Source organism: Pongo abelii, chromosome 5, assembly GCF_028885655.2.
Source record: "Pongo abelii isolate AG06213 chromosome 5, NHGRI_mPonAbe1-v2.0_pri, whole genome shotgun sequence".
Taxonomy (NCBI): domain Eukaryota; kingdom Metazoa; phylum Chordata; class Mammalia; order Primates; family Hominidae; genus Pongo; species Pongo abelii.
The window spans coordinates 108,901,826-108,925,832 of record NC_071990.2 but is presented as its reverse complement, the minus strand read 5'-3'; the positions used below and the strand labels follow the sequence as shown (position 1 = coordinate 108,925,832).

At 42.7% G+C, this 24,007-nt stretch overlaps 1 protein-coding gene across 10 annotated transcripts in view; it reads left to right on the top strand.

The window, feature by feature from the left end:
* Window positions 1–24,007, top strand: part of SCML4 (Scm polycomb group protein like 4) — a 149,751-nt gene that overhangs the window by 5,663 nt on the left and 120,081 nt on the right. The window contains exons 1-3 of one of the 10 annotated variants that reach the window (XR_008526331.2): window positions 16,233–16,841; window positions 18,581–18,669; window positions 22,014–22,622. The exons of 2 other annotated variants lie outside the window; for them this stretch is intronic. Coding sequence is in view for 2 of the 8 variants with exons in the window: in XM_054557940.1 (XP_054413915.1) it covers window positions 16,906–16,996 (91 nt within the window). In the remaining 6 variants the exon portion in view is untranslated. 7 more of the 10 variants (XM_054557941.1, XM_054557944.1, XM_054557947.1 and 4 more) reach the window with 7 other exon arrangements.

Sequence of the window (24,007 nt, the reverse complement as noted above, 5' to 3'; positions counted from 1 at the left end):
ATCTTCATGTACTATTATATATTCTAGGAGTTAACGTTACTCCCACTGTGAGGGCCCCAGGAAAAGGTTGGGCAGCTTGCTCTGCCATGCATGGTAGATGAGGGGTCACAGAGCAGGTGAATACCACCTTACCCCCTTCCCACTCTCCATTGCCTCAGAGCAGCATGGGTTCAGATGGCTCCTCCCTTGCTGCCTTCAGGTCTGAATGCACCTTCACCTCCATGGGACTTTGGTGAGAAATTTTAATTGCAACTCCCCTCCACCTCATCACATTTCTGACATTCCCTGTCCCTGTTCGCTACTTAATTTTTCTCTGTAGCAGTTATCACTATGTAACATATACATATTTTACTTATTTGTCCTGTTTATTATCTCTCCCTACAGTAGAAATTAAGCTCCATGAGGCTAGAGATTTGGGTGTGTTTCATACACTAAGCCTAGAACGGTGCCTGGCACTCAGAAGGCATTCATGGCATGCTTGTTGAATAAGTGAATGAAGATTCCCTGTTTCAGCTATCATAGGTTAGGACACTCTACTCAGGAATCTGTGAGATTTAATATGTTCGATAGCTCAAAAAGTGTCATATTTATTATGGAACCCCTGTCTGTGATAGGTGTGTGCCAGGCACCTGGTGGGTCACATCATTTATCCCAGACCAGAACCCGATCATTAATATGGCCCAGTCTATGCATTCAATGAACTTGAGCACTGAAGGTAGGATATTAGATGCTCACAAGTGTTTAGTGAATTAGGATTTCTCATTCACTCGTTTATCATTTCACAAACATTTATCGAGTTCCCACCATGTTGCAGCCACTGTTTTAGGCACCGTACTTTTCCTTGGATTTCTGTTTACAATAGAAACACTCCAAGAAAAAAATTATAATATCCAACCACAGAGCCATGATTAAGGATTTTCATAAAGCATATGTAATAACAAATTTTTATTATGAGTAAAAAGCAGTCAAATTCGGTTTACATTTTTTAAATTGTGTTTATAATTTTTATTTTAATTTGTGATTAAATTTTATTGTATATTTTAAAAATTACAACTTAGATATTTAAAAAGTCATATTTGGATGGGTGTGATGGCTCAAACCTGTAATCCCAACACTTTGGGAGGCTGAGGCAGAAGGATTACTTGAGCCCAGGAATTTGAGACAAGCCTGGGCAGCATAGGAAGACCCCATCTCTATAAAAAAGAATTTTTTTAAAGTCATATTTATAGTACTTGTGAGCTCCCTCATTCTCAGGGGTAGAGAACCAATGGTTTTCTCTGTTTCTACTTTTTTGTGTCTTCCACATTTTTTAACGAGGATGCTTAAAAATTTTAATTTAATGCTTAAAAATCAGTTGTGTATGTGTCTAGCTTTATCAATAAGGAGATTAAAAAGGCAAATCATTCTATAAGATTTTCATCAGAAATAGTTGTTCTCTGTTCCTCCAACCCTACTTTCTAATGGTAACCATGTTTTTAGTTGGTTCTTCTGCTATTTGCCTGTAAATTTCTTTTCTTTCCTATTCTTTTCTTTTTCCTCCCTCCCTCTCTTTTTCTTTTCTTTCTCTCTTTCTTTCTTTCTTTCTCTTTCTTTCTTTCTTTCTTCTTTCTTTCTTTCTTTCTTTCTTTCTTTCTTTCTTTCTCTCTCTCTTTCTTTCTTTCCTCTCTCTTTTCTTTTCTTTTCTTTTGACAGGTTCTGTCTTTGTCACTCAGACAAAGTGTCTTTGTCACTTTGTCAACTTTGTCAGGCTGGAGTGCAGTGGTACGATCATGGCTCACTGCTGCCTCAATCTTCCAGGGCTCAGGTGATTCTCCTTCTTCAACCTCTCGAATAGCTGAGACTACAGGCATATTTCACCATGCCCGGATCATTTTTGTATTTTTGTAGGGTTTCACCATGTTGCCCAGGCAGGTCTTGAACTGCTGGCCTCAAGCAATCCTCCTGCCTTGGCCTCCCAAAGTACTGAGATTACAGGCATGAGCCACTGCACCTGGCTTTGCCTCTAAATTTCAACTAACCAGCATATACTGTTATTTCTGGACTATTTTTTGTTGTAGACATAGTTTGTTAACTTTCTACTTTGGAAGAGTTAAGAGGGCTAACTCTTGAATGCCTCATTCTACCCTTCTTCCCTTTATCCTCCCAATAAAGTTACATAATAATTTTTAGTGAAATCAATCTTTAGTGATTATTTTTTCACATGCAATTATTAATATTTGCATGTGTCTCTATTTCTTGTTGTTTGGTTTTCTAAGCATCTATCACAAATTTATCCCCAAACCGTCCCCCTGAGATGTAACTCTTGTTACTGTCTAGCACTGCCTTACCTCCTTGTTTGATTTTTCCGTCTGGGGAGATACCTCAAGGATGGGCAACTCTCTAGGTCCATTGCATATCATGGGATATCAATGTCATTCTGGAATTCCTCTCACTGTTACTCTAGAATGAGTCACTTCTACTGACTGCCCTATGAGGGTGATGATTTAGATTTATTTGTCCATTTCAGACACTCCTGAATCAAGCCTTCGGGGACACTGGGGGAGGCCGGAAGTCTGGCCTGACAACGCGCCTGTCAATGCGGCTCAAGTTCCTGTGCTTTAGCTTCACGAAAGCCCCTTCCAGAGCTTGGCATCTGGTTTCCTTTGCAATCCCTGGTGTTTTCTGCCTGGGGAGAAAGGGAGGGTTAGTGGTTACTCTGGGGCTCTGGAGAGCCACAGCCCTGACCCGGTGTGGTGAGCCCTGCCCTGTTACCTGTGAAGAGAAACTTAAGGAAGCCCCTACTACCCTCTTAATAATAGCAAGGTCAGCTGGGTGCGGTGGCTCACGCCTGTAATCCCAGCACTTTGGGAGGCCAAGGTGGGAGGATCACCTGAGGTCAAGAGTTCAAGACCAGCCTGGCCAACGTGGTGAAACCCCATCTCTACTAAAAATACAAAAATTAGCTGGGCGTGGTGGCACTTGCCGGTAATCCCAACTACTCAGGAGGCTGAGGCAGGAGAATCACTTGAACCTGGGAGGCAGGGATTGCAGTGAGCTGAGATTGCGCCACTGCACTCCAACCTGGGCGACAGAGCGAAACTCCATCTCAAAAAAAAAAAAAGAAAATCATAATAATGGTGAGGTTATTCTGGGACACACTGGGCTATGATACCAATTGGAATATAATGTAAGGCAAATAGCTTGTCCTATGTGGAGGGTCAGTTGCAACTGGAGGGGTAATTTAATCAGAACCAGTAGGCAGGGTTATGGCACTCCTAGGGCAGTCAAGACCACTGACAGTTGATCTATACTCAACAAATGCTTAGGGAAAATAGCCTTCCACAGAGTTGGAAAAAGACCCCGCACTCCAGAATCCCTGAGGGATGGGATATCATGGTGTCTGGTGTTAAACCAGGCAAGAGCCACAGGCCACCAGTTAGGCTGTTGGGTGACCTGCCTCCAGTGGAAAACCTCATAAATATCATAAATGAAGAGGAAATGGCAGGAAAGGCACCTGCCATTATGGGTGTTGGGGACAACCAAAACCCTGAACTCGAGGTGAAGGTGAAGTGATTGGGAGTGCATTCGGCCTACTAACTTTCACGCATCTGGGGTCAGGAACCATAATGCCTAAAATCTGAGCACTTAAAACTCATGATTGGCTTCCCAATCCCCCAAACACACCAAGACATGCACCCTTGTAAGGCTACTCCCTTGTTCAAGATATACACATTTCATAAAACCAGGAGGAGGTGGAAGATGTTCTTGGAACACCATGATGGTTCCTAATGGTTCCATACCATTGCCTCTCAATGCAGATCCTACAAGGTAGACTTGGTAATAGGTAGAGTGGTGGCCTGCTCCGAATTCTACCTACTGGATATATGTGCCATGTATGGATATCTGATGTCTACCCGAGAGATGGTGGTGGTGGGAAGACCAAGACTGAGAGTCAGGAACTCAGGATAAGCTCTGGAACAGTGTGGATATACAATTCCTAATGTATGCAGGGACAAAGGCCACATGAGAGATTGGTTTTGAGAAATGTAGTACTCTAAAACTTTGTGGCCTTAGATCACATCCCAGCTGAGAAAGGAGGAGTATGTGACATTGGCGGGGATGACTGTGGCATTTATATCCCAGGCAACTTCCCAAATGTATAGGATTTAACAAGACATGTACACAAGGAAATGGCTAAATGTAGGCAGATTCTAAGTGAGCCCTGGAATATGTGGTCCTGATTTTTCTTATTTTTTTTGAGAAATGGGAGCTTATGTAATACAATATGAATTATGTTTTGTTTTATATGAATTGGTTGTATTCAGATATTAATTAAGAGATGCATTACCTGTTTGAGGTGTCACCACAGCTGCCTGGAAAATAAAAAATTATTAGTGGGAGAGCCACCCTCATCGCTGAACCAGGCGGTGAACAATTCTGTATGCTGTGACCAGGGTGTTGCTTGGGAAGCCCAGAGTCAGTGAGGATGCCCCATGGAGTTGGTAAGCTCTGGGTTGGAAAGACCCCAGGCCTTGTGGTGAGAGATTTAGTATCTGGACATTGGACTTGAGGTCTGAATGGCATGGCACCTAAGGTTTAGTTTTATTAGCTAAGTTGTGAATTATGTGGCCTCTGGGTGGGAGAGACAGAGAGCTCTGAGAGTAAAGAGACTTAGTTCCCCTCTGACCCAAGGACTCATCCCTGTGCTGGCTCCTGAGCCCCTCTGCATGTTTTCGGAGTGCTTCCCCTATTCAAGTATTTTCAAATGAGAACTCAATAGAACTCCAATTAACATACTTTTTCAAAACAGCCTGGTTTCTTAACAGGATGTATAAATTTGTTTTAAGAAATTTATTCTGTACTTCTAAAATACATCTTAAAGCATGGGAACATTAACAGTTTTCACAAAAGGAAAAAAAAAAAAGGAACAAAAATTGCTGCCATCAAAATGTACTTTAGATTATTCATGTCAGTAAAATGGCAGAGCAGGATGCTCCAGCCCTGTTCCCTTGAGGAGACATCGAAATACAACTACAAACTGGCTGAAATAGACTTGTAGGAGGATGAAGTTCAGGCAGGACTAAATCTCACTTCTGTGGACACCTTAGTAGGTCCTGACCTGCCATACATACATCTCCTGTGTTGATCCTTGAAGTTTTTCTATTTTCCTTCTTTTAGTTTTTTCCTTGACACTATCTTCTATTCTTCTATCCTTCTAATAAATTGTTTTATTTCTGCTCTCATTTTTTTTTTTTTTTTTTTTGAGATGGGGTCTTTCCCTGTTACCCAGGCTGGAGTGCAGTGGCACAGTCCCAGCTCACTGCAGCCTCGACTTCCGGGCTCAAGCGATCATCCCATCTCAGTGCACCCCACCTTGCCTGCCCCTCCCCAGCAAGTAGCTGAAACTACAGGTGCATGCCACCATGCCCAGATAATTTTTTTGATTTTTAGTAGAGACAAGGTCTCGCTATGCTTCCCAGGCTGGTCTTGAACTCCTGGGCTCAAGTGGTCCTCCTCTTTTGGCCTCCCAAAGTGTTGGGATTATAAGCGTGAGTCACTGTACCCAGCTTACTGTTGTATTTTTAATTCCAAGGATTCTCTTTTAGCTTTTAATGTCCTTTTTACTTTTTTCATTTTATTTTTAAATTATTTATTTATTTATTTTTGAGACAGGGTCTCACTCTGTCACCAGGGCTGGAGTGGAGTGGCATGATCTTGGCTCACTGCAACCTCCACCTCCCGGGTGCAAACAATCCTCCCATCTCAGCCTGCTGAATAGCTGGGACTACAGGCACGTGCCACCACTCCCAGCTAATTTTTGTACTTTTAGTAGAGACAGGGTTTCACCATGTTATTCAAGCTGGTCTTGAACTCCTGGACTCAAGTGATCCACCCGCCTCGGCCTCCCAAAGTGCTGGGATTACAGGCCGCGAGCCACTGAGCCCAGCCTAATGTCCTTTTTATTATGCAATCTAGTCTTATGTTATTGATGCAATATATTATATTTTGTCTTTTAACATATTAGTAATAATTAAATAATGTTTTTTCCTCCCTGAAATTTGCTTTTTTCCAAATTCCTTTTTTTTTTTTTTTTCAGACAGGGTCTCTCTTTGTCTCCCAGGCTGGAGTGCAGTGGCATATTCACAGCTCACTGCAGCCTTGACTTCCTGGTGATCTGCCCACCTCAGCCTCCTGAGTAGCTGGGACTACAGGTGCCTGCTGCCACGTCTGGCTAATTTTTGTATATTTTCTAGAGACAGGTTTCACCATGTTGCCTAGGCTGGTCTTGAACTCCTGGGCTCAAGAGATCCGCCTGCCTCAGCCTCCCAAAGTGCTGGGATTACAGGTGTGAGCCACTGTGCCTGGCTCCAAATTCTTTTTCTTCCTGTTTGTTGGTTTTGGTCTCTGTCTTTCATACCAGAGGCTCACACTTAGTGAGGACTCTAGAATGTGTATTGTCACTGGTGGCCTTCACTGGAGGGACATCTTGCTGGGCTGCCCCATCTGAACCCCACTTCAATGTGTGTAAGTCTTTTCTTGTGGGCTGGTCAGTTTCCTGGAGTTTTCCAAGGTCTCATCTGGGTGTATTTGCCTCACTGCAAACAGTCTGGCAGTGAGAGAGCCGGGCTGTGGATCTCTGCTGAGGAGGTGAACTTTCTCTGAATTCTGTTTTTGGTATAGCACCTCTCCCCTCAGCTGTGCCTATGTCCTTGAGATCAGAGTAAACCTTCATTCCGTCAGGGTTAAGGGGCTGTCACCAGCAGCACAGGGTTGGGGAGGAGATCCAGTCTTGTTTTTAGTCCTCCCAACTTCTGCTTTTGGGGATTCCTGGGACTTCCAGTTTAAGAGACTTTCTGCCTTCTATGGTGTGAACTGTGTGCTTTCTGGGATCCCCCACTTGAAAAAAGGCCCAGTTTCTTGGCTCTGCCAGGTCAGTTACCTCTTGCTCATCCACTTCGCAGCTTCTACAATTTTGTTGCTTTTATTCCCTTTTCCTTCCATTTGTCATAGTGTATTTATGCCACTTAAATTCCCTTTTCCTTATTATGACACCTCATATATGTGCCAGGCACTATTCCAACAACTTTACATCATATTCAGCCTAACTCATTTAACCCACACGCCAGTCTTAGCATCTCTGTTTCAGGCATAAGGAGCTGAAGCACAACGGGGTTGAGCTTCTGGACTGAGGGCATGGACATGGTCAAGCCAGAATCCCTGCACTGAGCCAGTGAGCTTCCCATCCAACTTGTTCATTTCTTGTAAAAAATTTTTTCTAATTTTCAAGTTTTGCTATTCACATTCCTTTTAGTATGAATATCATATTAATATAACTGTGAGCTGGACCCTTTCTCACAAATTGGGGGAAGCCTGGACTTCCTCTCCGGAGAGTCCTCCAAACTCTCTGGGTTTCATACGTAGTCCAAAGGGGTCTTTGCTGGTTTTGGTCACTGGTAGGTCAGTCCCAGGATCCATTCCCAGATGGTGTTGCCACATCCTGTTACTGCTGAAAGGAAGCAGTCCAGACACTCTTCAGGTGTCTCCTGAGCTCCTCAGCCTTGCAGAACCCGCTCACTAGCTCCTCCAGCTACCCCATGGCTAGGTCCCCAATGCTTGCCTGCAGCCTCCACAGGGTTCAAGCGGAGAGAACGGACCCTCCTACCAATTTCCTGATTCAGGTAAGGCCCGGCTCTTAACTCCTACCCAACAACACACACAGGGCGGACTTAGAGCCAGATAAGGTGGTCTGAGTAGTACACAGCACTTCTTTTAAAGACTAAGTTATTCAATCTTAAACAACCCATCTTGAGATGTCAATATCCAGTCAAGCCTTCCTTTCTAGAAGGTCACTCCCCTTGTAAGAAAGGATGGAATTCAGCTAACTATATGACCAACTTACATGGCTGCAGCCCCTTTGTCAGATAGTCGGCTTTCTGCTTCTTATATCCCAATGTTCGCATCCCAGTTAAGTCCAGCCATTAAGTCCTCCCCGCATAGTGGCCTCCCTAGACTCACTTTCATAATCTTTTTGGTCCTGGCCCCTGGCTTCTCATATGCTAATGTGGTTTCACCTGCATCAATCCAGGATGCAAAACTCAGCCTCTTCATGAGTTTCTGCAAGAAATTCAACCACAGCAAGCATTTCCTAATTTCTGTGGCTCTTCCTGAAGATCGGTGTCTGAGAGGGCAGGAGGTCACGTGTGCGGTGCACAGCACCCCATCCTCTCCCGCTCCCAGCAGCCTCTCTTCTTCCTGGTCTCCTCTGCCCCACCTTCTACTAGCCAGTTGCTTCTTGCTGATTTTGGCCTTTAGCACCAATTTCTCTTCCCTTTTGCTTAGTAAGAGCCCTGCCTTTGTCATTCAGGTGTCCATTTCTCCCCAGGCAGCTCCAGTGCCTGGCGGAAAGCAGAGGGTCCCCGCCAGTTTCAAAGGTGAAATTAAGCCAATCAGCATATCCGGGTGGCAGTCTTTGGTTCAGGAATGGGATGTCGCCCAATTCCAGCCAATGAGATGAGAGGGATGTTAGCCAGAAGTTCTAGGAAAGAAGCTTCCTTGCTCCTCTGTGGAAGTTACCTGGAGAGGCTCTCCCTTGTGCTGGGTGGGAAAGGGGAATCATGTGGCCTGAAAGCAGCTGGCAACAGAACTGTGACCATGAGGGAAACCAGGCATAAGATGATTCAGACCAGATCTTTGGTGACATTATTGACCAACTGTTGGGTCACCCTTGCCTAAGCTCATTGGATTCCCTGCTAATGAATGCTCTTTATTTTTATTTTTATTGTTTGAGGCGGAGTCTCTCTCTGTCGCCCAGGCAGGAGTGCAGTGGCATGATCTCGGCTCACTGCAACCTCTGCCTCCCGTGTTCAAACGATTCGCGTGCCTCAGCCTCCCGAGTAGCTGGGACTACCGGCATGCACCACCACCCTGGGCTAATTTTTCTTTCTTTCTTTCTTTTTTTTTTGAGATGGAGTCTCCCTCTGTCGCCCAGGCTGGAGTGCAGTGGTGCGATCTCGGCTCACTGCAAGCTCCGCCTCCCGGGTTCACGCCATTCTCCTGCCTCAGCCTCCTGAGTAGCTAGGACTACAGGCATGCGCCGCCACCACACCCAGCTAATTTTTGTGTGTGTGTGTATTTTTTAGACGGGTTTCACCGTGTTAGCCAGGATGGTCTCGATCTCCTGACCTCGTGATCCTCCCACTTCAGCCTCCCAAAGTGCTGGGATTAGAGGCGTGAGCCACCGCGCCCGGCCTAATTTTTCTATTTTTAGTAGAGATGGGTTTTGCCACTTTGACCAGGATGGTCTCGAACTCCTGACTGCAAGTAATCTGCCAGCTTTGGCCTCCCAAAGTGCTGGGACCACAGGCATGAGCCACTCACTGCACCCGGCTGAATGTCCTTCATTTTTAAGCCAGTTTGAGCCGTTTTTACTGTTACTTGCAAACTTACTTCCCTCTTCTTTCCTCCTCTATTCTCCAGTCCCAGTCTCTAGGTTCACTTCTAGCTCATGTGGGTTTATCACAGATATGGTCCACACTGAAATTGGCTGTCCTTAAGATGAACTGATCAACCAGTTGCTTTTTATTCACCAACGAGCTGGGTTTTTGTTTTTGTTTTTGTTTTTTTTGAGAATGAAAATTTCCGACTGCATCATCTCTATTCAGATTCAAGTTTTGTTCTAAGGGCAATGGTTGTATTCTTGCTTTTTTGTTACTAAGAAACCCATCTTGGAGATCTTCCCTCAAATAAAGGGAGATGGAACCTCAGGTGATCAACATCTTTATTCTAGAAACTGCAGGCAACCCCCCAAAACTATGTTCTACATGAACCTTAAAAAATATAGAGTCTCTCTTTGAAGGGCCTCTATGTCCCCCTCCCCTCATCTCTTCCCTTTCCCTGTTACACCCCTTTCATAGAAATTGAGCCCAGAAGCAGTAACTGTTTTCAGCTGAAATTGCAGGTACTCATTACTTTATTTGAAGTCTGTTATTCTGGCTCTTTGGCGCACACATAGAGGTTTGACTGAGACTCACATTTGCTAATTCTAGAAGCTTCTCAGTACTCCAGGCAGAGTACTGAGGGTACTCTGGGTTTGTTTCTCCTATCTAACTTGGGGAAAATATTGTAGGTGGGAAAGAGAAACCTAGTGCTTGGAGATCACCCATTTGAATTAAAGCTCATTTGTTACAAAGAAATACAGCTCAAAGCAGAAGCGATCACAAAGAGATAACATTTTAATAGAATAAAGGAACAAAGAGTAAAGGGAAGTCTTCCTTTGAATTTTAATGAATGATTTTTTTTCTGATAACAGACATCTGACACCAATCACTTCTGTGGGAGAAAGGAATCAGTTCTAAAAGCCTGTACTAACATAGATTAAGATGAGATCTCCCACTTTAACTTCTAGTTTCTTTCATTCATTCAGTAATAATTATTTGTTGATTTCCTACTACGGACTAGGCTCTGCACTACATGCTGTGGTTACAGTGGAGAAGACCTATTCCCTGCCATCTTGGAATTAACAGCCTAGTGACCAAAGAAAAGCCCCTGATGTTTTCCCTCTCAATTCTTCCAGCTGTCAGCCATCTGCCCTCACCCATCCAACCCCTTACCAGACGCTGCCCCTGGGATAAGGGTCTCTGGGCTGTGCTTCCATCAAAACTGCCAGACCTTGAGAAAAATGTTTCCACTCAGTCAGTCCTTGAATATCAGCCAGGGTCACAGGCCCAGAGCCACAAAGAGAGGAGGCCCTGTCTGAGAGGAGCCATGTTTTGGGCCCAAGAGAATTTGAGTGAGTCATTTTTCCTTGGATGAGAGTGTTTTTTACTTGATTCAATCACCAACTTCCTATGTCTTTAGCACATGGCTTGACTGAAAACAAGACAGAGTATTATCAGCTCTGAGAGGACCCTCCTGACCACAGGGGCCCTTGGGTGGGGAAGGATAAGGAATATGTCCCTAATTTTTGTATTGGCTGCACTAAGCACCCCGCATGGGCTCCAGAAATATTCGTGATAGTGAAGCCCATCATGGAGGATGTGGGAGCAGGCTTCAGACTCAGGGCACTGGCTAAGGCAGGGGCTGAACATAACCTATAGCCACTGGGCTGACAAAGCTTTTAGTTTTATTTTAATGATGAAATTTGAGACTTAACATTTATGAGAACCATTATCAAATATGTTTGCCAATGTGATAAGGAAAAATTCTGTTACTAATCAATTAATTCATACCAGTTTTTTTAATAGAACTAATATTTATTTATTTATTTGTTTATTTATTTTACTTTAAGTTCTGGGATACATGTGCAGAACGTGCAGGTTTGTTACATAGGTATACATGTGCCATGGTGGTTTGCTGCACCCATCAACCTGTCATCTAGGTTTTAAGCCCCGCATGCATTAGGTATTTGTCCTAATGTTCTCCCTTCTCTTGCTCCCCACCCCTCGACAGGCCCTGGTGTGTGATATTCCCCCTGTGTCTGTGTGTTCTCAGTGTTCTCATTGTTCAACTCCCACTTATGAGAATTCACACCAATTTTGATTATCACAAAAGAAATGGGTCTTCTTGTGCAGAAAATATAAAAGAAAAATATTAAGAAGATAAAAATTCTATCACCAAGGAATCATTACTATTTTTTCTTTTTTCCTTTCTTTTATTTTTTTATTTTTTTATTTTTTGAGGCAGGGTCTTGCTCTTCCACACAAACTGGAGTGCAGTGGCACCATCACAGCTCACTGCAGCCTCGCCCTCCCCACTGCTCAAGCATTCCTCCCACCTCAGCCTACTGAGTAGCTGGGACTACAGGCATGCACCACCATGCCTGGTTAATTTTTTTCTTTCTAATTTTTTGTGGAGACAAGATCTCCCATGTTGCCCAGGCTGGTCTTGAACTCCTGGACTCAAGCGATTCTCTCAGTGCAGCCTCCCAAAGTGCTGGGAAGAATCATTACTAGTAACATGTCTCATATTTTGCAAATCATTAGTTTTTTTCAAAATAAAATTCTATCCTGCATATTATTTTGTAAATTGCAATATTTTAGCAAGCATTTATTAAGAACATTTTAAAAGTTTCATTCTGTGTTCTTCTATGACAACCTTTTTGGGGGTGCTTTGTGTATTCTGTGATTTAGGTTGTTTTTTGTTTATCTTCACTACAAAGAATAGTTTTGTCTTTAACTTTAAAAGATCCCTGCTTGAGTAGTTGAAGCTAAGATCTGGCCCCATGAAAGGCAGGCCTTTGGGTTGAAGAAGTGACAGACTGGGGAGTCAAGAGATCTGGCACCCACTCTTGTGTAGTCTGACTAATTAGGTTAACTATTTGCTGCAAAATAGTAATCATATCCCTTATACTTTCCATAGCCCCTAAGGTTCTCAAACTTGTGTTGAATGATGTGGAAGGGAAGCTATGGGGCCTCTTGAGTGTGGGAGGCTGTTCTCCCTTCCTTACTACAGGAATGGAATCTTAGTTTTTCTTCCTGTTCTTTCTCCATGCTCTCTCCTCCCTACCTTTGCTCCAAACTGATGTCCAAAGCTCTAGTTTACTAGGTCTTATCCTAATGAGAGAAAGGACACTTTTTGCCCCTTTGTAATCATGGCCAGATCCATAATCACAACTAAGCACTCCTCCAACCCAAATCATCGTGCTGTTCCAGCAGACCGATGTTTTGAGTTAGAGATAAAGCAGTTCTTAGGATTGTGAAACGTCAGAGCCATAAGTGACCACAAAGATGATCTAGTCCCTTATTTCCTTCTGCCGTGTTATAGAAAGTCAATGATTTCACCCATGTCATTGGGTTAGTGGTAGGGCTGGAACAAGTGGCAGTGCCAGGATCCATGAGGTGGAATGATTAATTAGAGTGTCTTTGGGCACAGACTGCCTGGGTCAGACCTGTGTCTACCACTTCTAAGCTGTGTGTCCTTGGGCAAGTTATTTAACATCCCTAAGTCTCAGTTTCCTTATCTGTAAGATGGGAATGGTATCATAATACCTACTTCATAGGATCGTCATAAATGGGATACAAAATGAGAAGGGCTTCACACGTAATTCTTCAGTAAATGTTAGCTATCACTGTTATAACAAAGGTTGTTTTGGCGGTAGCACTGACTGCCAGTCCAAGACAGAATCCTCTCGATCTGATGCTTGTGTTAGAAAACACAACTCTTTAGGACAAAGGCCATTTTCAATGTGAACGGTGTCTTTGCCAGCAGCTGACAGAAGGATTACTCTTCAAATGGAGGCTACTGTAAGTAGATTTGCATTTGGGACGCCCGCAAATTAACTTGCTCCCTCTGGTTGCCTCCTGCTAACCACCAGCCCAGTAGCACTAGTGTGGAGAGAGTGGAACATGCTGCTTGTGGTCTGAGACAGAAATGTAACCACAGCACCAAAGAAAATTAACAACGTGGCACAACCTAAGCACCCTTTTCATGGGACAGGGATGTACAAGACTTAGAGAGATGCTAGCTCAGAGCGGTCACTTTTCTTCTTAACAGGCCCCTCAGCTAATACCAGTCATCCCATCAAATTTCTTTTCTCTTACATGTTTAACTTAAATTTTTCTTGGAATTAAAAACATTTAAGATTTTTAAAAATATTGATTTAAGTTATTAAAAGCTATGTTCCTGGTTGTATAAAGAAAGAAATCCCAGTAGTTTAAATATATATATGTATTTAAATAAATGTGTGTATATATAGATATATTTAAATAAAAAATATAAAGATATATTTAAATAAAAATATACATATACATTTAAGTAAAAAAAAATTTAAATAAAAATGTAAATATATATTTAAATAAAAATATAAAGATATATTTAAATAAATATATTTACATATTTATTAAATTGATTAAATTACATAATTTAAATGAATAATTTATTAAATACAAATATTTTGAATAATATATTTAAGTAAATAATATTGTTTACTTAAATATATATATAAAAAATATACATATATTTTTTGAGACAGAGTCTCACTCTATCACCCAGGCTGTAGTGCAGCGGCGTGATCTCAGCTCACTGCAAGCTCCGCCTCCCAGGTTCACACCATTCTCCTGCCTCAGCCTCCCGAGTAGCTGGGAGGCGCCCGCCACCACGCCCAGTTAATTTTTTGTATTTTTAGTAGAGACGGGGTTTCACCATGTTAGCCAGGATGGTCTCGATCTCCTGACCTTGTGATCCGCCCACCTCAGCCTCCCAAAGTGCTGGGATTACAGGCGTGAGCCACCGCACCCAAGCAATCCAGCTTTTGTTGATTTCAATTTTAGGTTTTATTACCAAGTTGACCTGTTAGATGACAATGGCTGCTTCCCACATGCACCCACCTTGAGGACAAGGACAACGGTAGCCCATCTGGGAGGAGGCAAGGAGGTTGGGCCTGAGTATCAGAGTGAGAAACCCTCACAGAGCTGGGTAGGAAAACCAGCAACTCCTTTCTTATGGGTAGATTCTGCCAACCCCTTTTCTTCTTTTACAGGACTTGGAGAATATTTCTGATTACTTAAGAAACGTTATTTTTTTTTATCCTAAGAAACATTTTAGAGTGAAAATTGGTCTAATAGCTCAGCCCATTCCAGGTGCTTTAAGCTCAATGTAGTGTGGCATGTATGAGGCCATGGGTGTGAGTATAATAACCACTGCCGCTGGGACAAAGATGCTGTCCAAATTTAAATCATCCATCTTCTTTTCTTTTCTTTTCTTCTTTTCTTTCTTTTCTTTTTCTTTCTTTTTTCTTTTTTTTTTTTTTTTGAGACGGAGTTTCACTCTTGTCAACCAAGCTGGAGTGCAATGGCGCGATCTCAGCTCACTGCAACCTCCGTGTCCCGGGTTCAAGCGATTCTCCTGCCTCAGCCTCCTGCGTAGCTGGGATTACAGGCATGCGCCACCAAGCCTGGCTAATTTTTGTATTTTTAGTAGAGATGGGGTTTCACCATGTTGGCCAGGCTGGTCTCGAACTCCTGACCTCAAGTGATCCACTGGCCTCGGCCTCCCAAAATGCTGGGATTACAGACATGAGCCACCGCACCTAGCCCATCCATTTAATTTTTATTTATTTATTTATTTTTTTTTTGAGATGGAGTCTCGCTCTGTCGCCCAGGCTGGAGTGCAGTGGTGCAATCTCGGCTCACTGCGAGCTCCGCCTCCTGGGTTCACGCCATTCTCCCTCCTCAGCCTCCTGAGTAGCTGGGACTACAGGCGCCCGCCACCACGCCTAGCTAATTTTTTGTATTTTTAGTAGAGATGGGGTTTCACCATTCACAGGATGGTCTCGATCTCCTGACCTCGTGATCCGCCCACCTCGGCCTCCCAAAGTGCTGGGATTACAGGCATGAGCCACCGCACCTGGCCCATCCATCTTATTTTCTTTTCTTCTCCTCTTCCTCCTTCTTCTTTAGTGAAATCAACTTATATGAAATGAAAATGCAAACTACCAAACCTGCCTTTTCCCATACAAAACAACAAAATTTGATGATTAAATGAACTAAAGTAGTGAATTTCTTCTTGCTCAATTAATTACAAGTCTTTGACTTAAAACAATTTTTTATATTTTCCTAATAAATTTCAGAGGAGAGATTTCTTATGTACTTCTAATGTGACTCTACACATATATTCAGAGAAACCTCAAGTTGTCAATTGCAGCTTTTTTCACTCTCAGTAACTGGCCAGGTTGTGGCCTAAGCCTTAGTTAGCCCTGGTTGATATTTAGTCCTGGCTAAATTTGTTTGCTGCTCATCCCTAGGAGTAAGCCACATGTTTGTAGAATGGATGTTTCATCTTTTAGGAAATACCTGTGAATATGCCAATATCCCAGAGTGGATGAAATGGGCAATGGGGAGCCCTGCTCCACTTTACAAAAAGAAAGGAAAAGAAAAGGTCCCTTCGCCGATATATATTGATTTCCTGCAGAAAATGCAATGGGGCATGGGAATGAATAGTCACTCTTGCCCTGTTTCTATCCTGTGCAGGTCCCACCACATTGAGGTGAGTAGAGATGCTTACACACGCACACATACAGGTCTGGAGCCAAAGTCAGGGCCAGCTTTAATGAACTGTACATATATGTTGTGGGCAGCCGCTGATTTAATATGTACAACCACGGTGTGTGCACACACCTGGATAGGCACACTGCTCTGGGAATCACACAGTCTCTCCTGAACAATGATGCTGTTGTAATATTTCTTTTTGTTTTATTTGTCCAAAGTCAAACATTCACTCTGTCAGATCAACAGTGTCTTATAAGCCTGGTGTTGGCCCACACTGCTGCAGGATTGGGACAAAGAGATGATGTTACAGTCTGGTTTCTATGGCAACAGAGGAGGGGTAATGAAAACTGAAATGTTGGAAACACCCATTCTAACCATTGTGACATAATTCAGGTTATTACAAGGACGTAACTACCAAAGAAGCAGAAGTGCCATTACCTTGCAGCTCATGTCGACAAAAAGCTACACTGCACATTTCTCTTAGGCTGCTAAGAGGAAGGAAACACGAAACACACACACACACACACACACACACACACACACAGGCCTCGTTTTCTGCATGTAAAATGTGTGTGTTCTTTAAAAGCCAGTGGTTGGCTGGTTTTCCGGACATGATGTGGTTGAAGCTGTCATCGTAATGGAAATTCATTGCTGTAGCTATGGTAAATCGAGTTTTCTGCCTGTGCTGAATGCATTAGTCTAATGAGATGTTTGCAGCTGGAGTGCAGGGCTGCTGGAGACTAACTGTGAGCTACTAACACGGGTGGAAGATAGCTTTTGCAATACTCGGTTTGCATGTGCTGAAAGTCATCTGTCTTCTGAGTCAACACTCCCGACCTGGTAAACAACCTGCTCAGGGCTCTGGTGAACAAGCTGTAGGTAAGGGAGATGCACAATTGGAGGCGTGCCGTTGACACGGGATCTTTCTCTTGTAACTGTCAGCATGACAGTTACCTGTTTTAGTTTTTTCTGGGTTGCATGCCTACCTCTATGGCAACGCACAAGAATGTCCTGCACTAAAACCACTGAGTCCAGTAGGTAAACTTTAGTTCCTCATATGCAAAGTACAGCATTTAATTTATTAACCAGATCTCAGAGGGGAAAATGTAACATTGAATTATATAGTTTATAAATTTGGGCTATATACATGTTCATTACTCTTTAACTCTGCATTTAAATACCTAGAAAGTTATTTTTTTCCAAATGTGAACTCAAGTAACCAGTTAGTTATTTTTTTCCCTTCACGATAATTTTGCTTTGTTTTGCTTTTTAACTTAAAAAAAAATTGTAGTATGTCTTGGGATAAAAATATTTACCTAAAATTTGGTTGTTAAAATTGGTATGTTATGAACATGTAAAAGTGTTTTTTTTTTTTAAATTTGATTTTATTTCAAATATCCCAGGTAGAATATTTCACATGTCTTTGTGCTGGTTTTTCCTAATTTATGAGGCATAAATAAGAATAATATTTATTGCTAGTTTCTGGTTTTAATTCGTTTTTGGGAAAAAAAACTGGTGACTATGGAGTATTAGCGGCAGTTTTCCCAAGCTCAAAATCACCTCCTTCCCAGGTGGAGCACTGTGATTTGAACCAGCTCCCACGTGCTCCTTCCAAAGCATGAGGGGTCCTCTCCAGGTTGCTTGCTGACTGGACAGGAGCAGTGGATGAGGCCAGGGTGCAGGCTGCTGAGCTCTTTTGCTGAGTTGAGGTGCTTGAGTCAAAGTTCTTTCCACTATCTGTGATCGTGAATGAGAGGTGTCTCCTCGTGTTGTCTCTAGATTCCATGACGGTACTCATGAGGGTTAGACAATCGGTGGCTTTCTGAGAAAGTGGTTTTTTACTGATCTCAGACACTACAGTACTTGAGAAAGTAATCCAGGCACTTCAGAATCGGGGTGTTTGTTGTATGCTGTTTTTCTTTCTTTTCAACCAGAGGAACCATTTTTGAAGAATGAGGGACATAGCTGCCTTTTTTCTCCACTTTTTTTTTTTTTTAAAGCAAAATAGAATATCTGGAGTGAAAGCATAAAAATGTAAAAATAACTACAAAGGAATTCTTAGTTGTGTTAAACTATCTGGGGGGTATAATATTGGTGTGGGGCATTTTTTGTGTTGCTTGGTAGAACTAGTCTGAAAAAATGAGGGGCTGTTTGAGCAACAGCAGCTGGGTAAAGATTACCTAGAAAATCGGTACTGCGTGATCGTCTAAACTCAAAAGGTTAACGTAGAATCTTCAGTTTTAGGGAAATTGGTGGCTTCACAAACTATAACTTTTAAACAGACTTTTTGACAGAATTTTTTAAAAATATGAATGTGTTTTCTTTAGCTCTTTAAATTGTGTATGCAGATGAGCTCTGAAATATTTTGGTAAATTCATCAGTTTGCTTCATTTGTGGAATTATAACAAAAGTGCAAATCCCACAAAAATCCAGTTCTCTCATGTTTAACATGTTTACATTTCTTCCCTGTGCCCCCAAAATTACTTTTATTTTGCCGCAAAAAAAAAAAAAAAAAGAAAAGAGTAAATGAACAGTAATAGAAAGACAAGAAAACAATAAGCGAAACAAGAGTAAGTTGCTTTTCATCATTTCTTTGCTTTTGGTGGTGTGTTTTCGAGGCGAGGGAAACCAGCAGAAGCAGTTTCACTTTCTGGTTCTCGACTCCTGGGGGCGAGGGTGAAAGGCTGTCTCCTCTAGCAAGCAGCAGGTAAGCTAAGCAGCTCAGCCCACAGAAAACAAGCCAGACCCAAATACTGTCACTTGCTGCAAGAACTTTTATAATGAGAGTTCAAAACAATATTGACTTTAAAAAAATACTCAGTAACATTTTCCTATTAAAAAATTCAAGCACTACCCCAAAGTACAAAGATAGACTTTTTTAATTTTTAAAATTGGAAATGATGAGAAAATCATCTCTGCTGTTTATGTATTTTTAATCTCAATTTTGGATCTCAAATACTTCACTTCAATATGTTTAAGGAAACATAACTGAAGTTCTCTGAAATCATAACAAGGAATGCTCGGAGAGGAATAACCTTTCTGGGAGTCTGGGGGCTTAAATGTTAGAGTGCTTCGTAGGTCTGTTTACAATTTTGTGTCACACATGTGTCCACGCATCCTTTATGACACGCACCTTAAAGAACTTTTGGTCCAGGCAGAGGTGGTGGCTGGAGCTTGAAAGGCACTCACAGGGGCCCTGTTAGGGATCTGCAGGACAATTTTCCTCCCCAAGTCCCTGCCCTTGGAAATCTCAATATCACATGGGTAGATGCCAGGGAGCCGGGATGTGCCCATCCCACTCCACAAGTCCTGAAGAGCATGGCAGGCGACGCAACCCCTCATTGGGCTGGGAGCCTTAGGATACCAAGCGTCTCCAGTGTCATTCTTCCCCTGAGCCCTCAGATTTTATTTGGGGATGGAATGGGAAAGAAGGGAAAGGAGATGAGAAAAGACCCTCTTTTAATCTGATTATCATGGAGCATAAAATTTTGTCTAACATTTTGCGGATGAAGTTTGTGAAAGCAGCTGCCTTTGGTGTGATCACACAAGCTTGTTTCTTTTGGTGGGCAAATTCGATGTTTCTAAGAAGGAACTTTTAAAAAATGCCTCCCTGGACATCTTAATTCTGCAATCTCTTAAAAAGCTAGTTTTAGATTTACACATTTTTTAATGTTTTCATTGCCTTCAAAAGCAGACAGGTGAGGAGAGAAGAGGGGGATTGAAAATAGCCCCTGGGAGAGACATTAAACGGCTTGGTACAGCTATAATATAACAGAAGCCACCAGGGTATCTAGTAAATTACTCTAAATTTTAATTAATGAGTCACAAAAGCCACACCACAAGCTTTAAAAATTACCCTTTTATCAATAAGGTGATAATTAACTTTCTCTGGAATTAGCAGTTCTCTCAGCCCCGGGGCAGTACACAGCCTAGTAAGTTCTCTGGAATGCTGCCAATTTTTAACAATTGGTCTTTTGGCAAACCTACTGGATTTTAATTCAAACATCTATTGTGACATTTTCCAACATGGTCCACAGACCATTAGGATCACCCAAATCATGGTAAAATTTCTGAGGTCAAAAGAGCAGCTTGGAATGTTTGAATTGCATTTGAATATGTCACTTTCTCTTTCTTCTTTTTTTCTTTTCTACCTTTCCCCACCCCAAACTTCTGCATTTGCAAGAGCGCAGTACTCCAGTCTGCTGTAAATCTCTACTAGAGTCTCTGCTGTAAATCGCTGTGGGGAACCCTGCATTTGTTGATACGCCCATACCAAGTCCGAATGCCTTGGCTGCCAGCCCGTGGGTTCTAAGCGTTTTTCATTGTTGTTGCAGTCGTCTTGGTTTCAATTCTGGCAAAGGCTCACTCCTTCATGTTTTTGCAAACTCTCACCCATGGTTTGTCAAATGCTGATCTTTAGATTGAGACTTGAAGAGGTGCTTTGGGCAAGAGGGCCATTTTGGACATGCTTACAGAGGCTTGGAATTTAGCTTCTTCTGATCTGCATATATTAATGTCTGAAGAGGCACAGACAGGAGCATTCAGCATTGCAGAGCAGCCTGCCCCACAACAGCCCTTCTCAGACACACACACGCACACACACACACACACCTCCCAGTGCTGCTGGTCACTGGTGGGTGGCATTCAGGGACAGCCTCAGGAGGGACACTGCTATTTGGGTATAGCATCTGGAGGGCAAGTGGTGATGGATGCAGATCATCCCTTCAAAAGTCAGCCTCCTCTCTTCCACCTGGATCTTTCAAATGTTAGCATTGCTGGGCTCCTGCTTCTCTCAGCCAAGAGATGTGGCCAGGGCTGGATACCGGTGACAAGGCTTCCTGCTGGGTTAAGCAGGCAGTTCTAACACAGACAAGAACATCCCTGCCTTCAGGCGGATGGGGTGGAGACCAGCAGCAAGCTGCAATTGTGCATTCAGGAATAAATCAGCACTTAGCAATCAGGAGAAGCCCTTTGCTGCCGCGGAGGAGATGAAACACCTCTTACTTCTCGGGATGATTATTTCTTGGGCTACTATTTTAGGACAGAAAGGAATTTATTACCCAGTGGCAGTTCTCACTTTGTATTAAGCTGAAAAGTCATTCCACTCAGTCCATTTGACACTCTGAAGTAATGGGAGTAGATGTTGATATCCACATTGCATATTTCCTGGGGTGACTATTACTATACCAGTTTTACTAGTTATGTTTTAGTCCAGTGATAAGAAACCATATAAACTCCTCTTACTCTGCCACTAACTTAGACACATGCTAGCTAAATTTTCATTTGTGGGGAGGCAGATGTGCTTTTTTTTTTTTTTTTTTTTGGCAGTTGCATTTTTTGATTAGATAAATGCAACCCACCATTGCTGATTTTCAAGAATGATTGCACATTCCTGCAGCCAGGCTGTCTTAGCCTTTTGAGAAATTGGCTGGGCTGAGGAGGTCTCACTTTCTCCAGAAAACATACAAGACAGAAGCAGAGGAGTGGAGCAGGCTGTTATGAGAAAATTAGTATGCCAGGAAAAAATAGTGTCAACACTGTGCTTTGAAAGGTGGTGATGTTGTCTGCTTAGCCCCACGATGGTGACTCAACTTTGGGGAGCTGAATATTTGGTAACCAAAGCCCTTGCCCTTTTCCTCTCCCTGTGCTGATCATTATAGAGAAGCCCTCATTGTTTCAAAACAGAAACATATGGCCCGAAAGTAATCCTAAAGACATGTGCAGGCTCCCATAAAGATGAGTACTCAACTTGGGAACAAGTGCTGAGCTGGGCAAAGCAAAGAATTGCCTTGGCTGGGTCTAAATTCAGCCAGGGGAAAGTGGTATGGAGCAAAGAGGCAGTGGGATAAAACAAAGAGAACGGAGCCTGTTCCTTCTCCCTTCCAACCGAACACTAGACCTTCACTCTCCCTCTTGTACCCCTGGTGCAGTTCAGAAAGGATTCAGTAATAGCTATGAGTACCATACAGCTGTCAGCTCATAGACCATAGGGGCCTTTTCTTTTGAATTGAAGAAAATATTTTCTCTTCTCCTGTCCTCTTTTGTCCACAGGTCATCCTGGGACATCATCGCTCTGATGAGAAAACCAGGGTTGAACACTAAGGAGTATGTATTTCCCTGGTGTCTAGAGCCAGGGCCTGCCCCTCTCACCAGGCCCATGAAACACTTGGAGCCGCCATGTCTAAGGCCCTGCCTTGGATGCAGCCTTCAAGTCGGCCAGGGGCTGGCCTCAGGATTTTAATCCTGTTTTGACAAGCAGTCTGCCTTGGTGAATGAGGAAAGGAAGAACCGAAGAGAAAAACACAAGGCGAAAGCCTATTCCAGGGCATTCATGCTTTTGGTTTTGGAGACAGGATTTGGAGGTCATGTAACTTAATTCCTTTGGGCCTAACCATTTCTGAGTGATTACAGGACTATAAGAATCATTCTCATTCTTTGTGGCCTTCCGAAGAAGAGGCTGACCTCTTTCCTTCACAGTTCTTTAGGATTTAGTGCCCTCATTATTGGGAAATTTTGGTGATGTCAAGGCTTTATCAAACAATTAGCTATTAAGACATGCTGTTGATTCCAAAGAGAATAATCACAAATGTTGCACAATGCATTGGGTTTATTGATCAGTAACGAATTCCACTGTGGGAATAGATTTCTGTTATTTTTTCAGTCATGAGAAATCTGTGGTCATTTGTTGGATTCAAGCAAGATTTGGTTCATGCTGTTGCCACTGTGGCCTGTGCTGGGGGAGTTTGCCTTGAGACTTAGGAGTCAACCCAGCAGCAATCTGCGCACTGCCCCTTGTATTGGGAATTTTCCCTTTCAGCTGCCAAAGGTGCCCGAGCATATTCGACTATATCACTTTTAAGACCTCATTTGCAAAAAAGCTTCAAGTGGAAAGCTGTAGATAGCTTTAAATTTTGGTATGCAAATTACAAAGCATAGAAACAGTGGGGGGAAAAAGCTGGTTCTAATGCTCGAAATCACCACCCACGGTGTGAAAATATAGCTCTTGTTTTGAGTGTCTTAACATAATTAGTACTAGAGACTTAACATAAATAAAGAGGGCAAACTGCATGGTGGGGTTGTGTTGGTGCCTGATGTGGAAATGGTTAATTGGTCCCACAGTGAGAAACTGTACAACCGTGTGTTGCTTTAATGAGACCAGGTGAGCATAAGCTCTCTCCAGGGATATGAAGTTAGTACTCGATTTGGGAGGTGATATGTGTGAGAATGTGTGGGGGCCAATGATATGATGGTATAGAGGATTGGTTCTTTCTTTCTAGGGCCCTCTCTTTTAGTTAGAAGTCATTTGGCATGAACCCAGTAAAGAAGAATAAATCAATTAAAAGTGATCTGAGAGTAGAATAAGAAAAAAGTACATTCAGTGATTTTTTTTTTTCTTTTTTTTTGAAATGAAGTCTTCCTCTGTCGCCCAGGCTGGAGTGCAGTGGTGCGATCTCAGCTCACTGCAGCCTCTGCCTCCCAGGTTCAAGAGACTCTCCTGCCTCAAGTAGAATCCCAAGTAGCTGGGATTACAGGCACCCGCCACCATGCCCAGCTAATTTTTGTATTTTTAGTAGAGACAGGGTTTCACCATGTTGGCCAGGGTGGTCTCGAGCTCCTGACATTAGGTGATCTGTCCACCTTGGCCTCCCAAAGTGCTGGGATTAAGGCGTGAGCCATTGCACCTGGCCTAGAAAAAGGTACATTCAGAAAGGTTTGTCTAATATGCATTTCCCTGGAAGCAGCCCAAATCTCTGTTCAGGTCAAATGCTGAGAAATTGAGTTTTTATTCATTGGCTTGGGACCACGGTAGTGTGAGATTAACTGGAAGTATAATTGTTTAGAAAACATATTTCTGGGCACAGGTTAGGTCATTGTTTTTATGACTATATTTGACATTTTCATGCCTGAAGAAAAAAAAAATTCCATTGGACCAAAGACCCAGCTGGTCTCTGTAAATTTTTAACAGCAGATAACACAGGTTACGGAACTTCCAGGACAAAGTTAAGCAAACCCAGGCCATGCTTTGGCAGAGATTTCCTGTATTC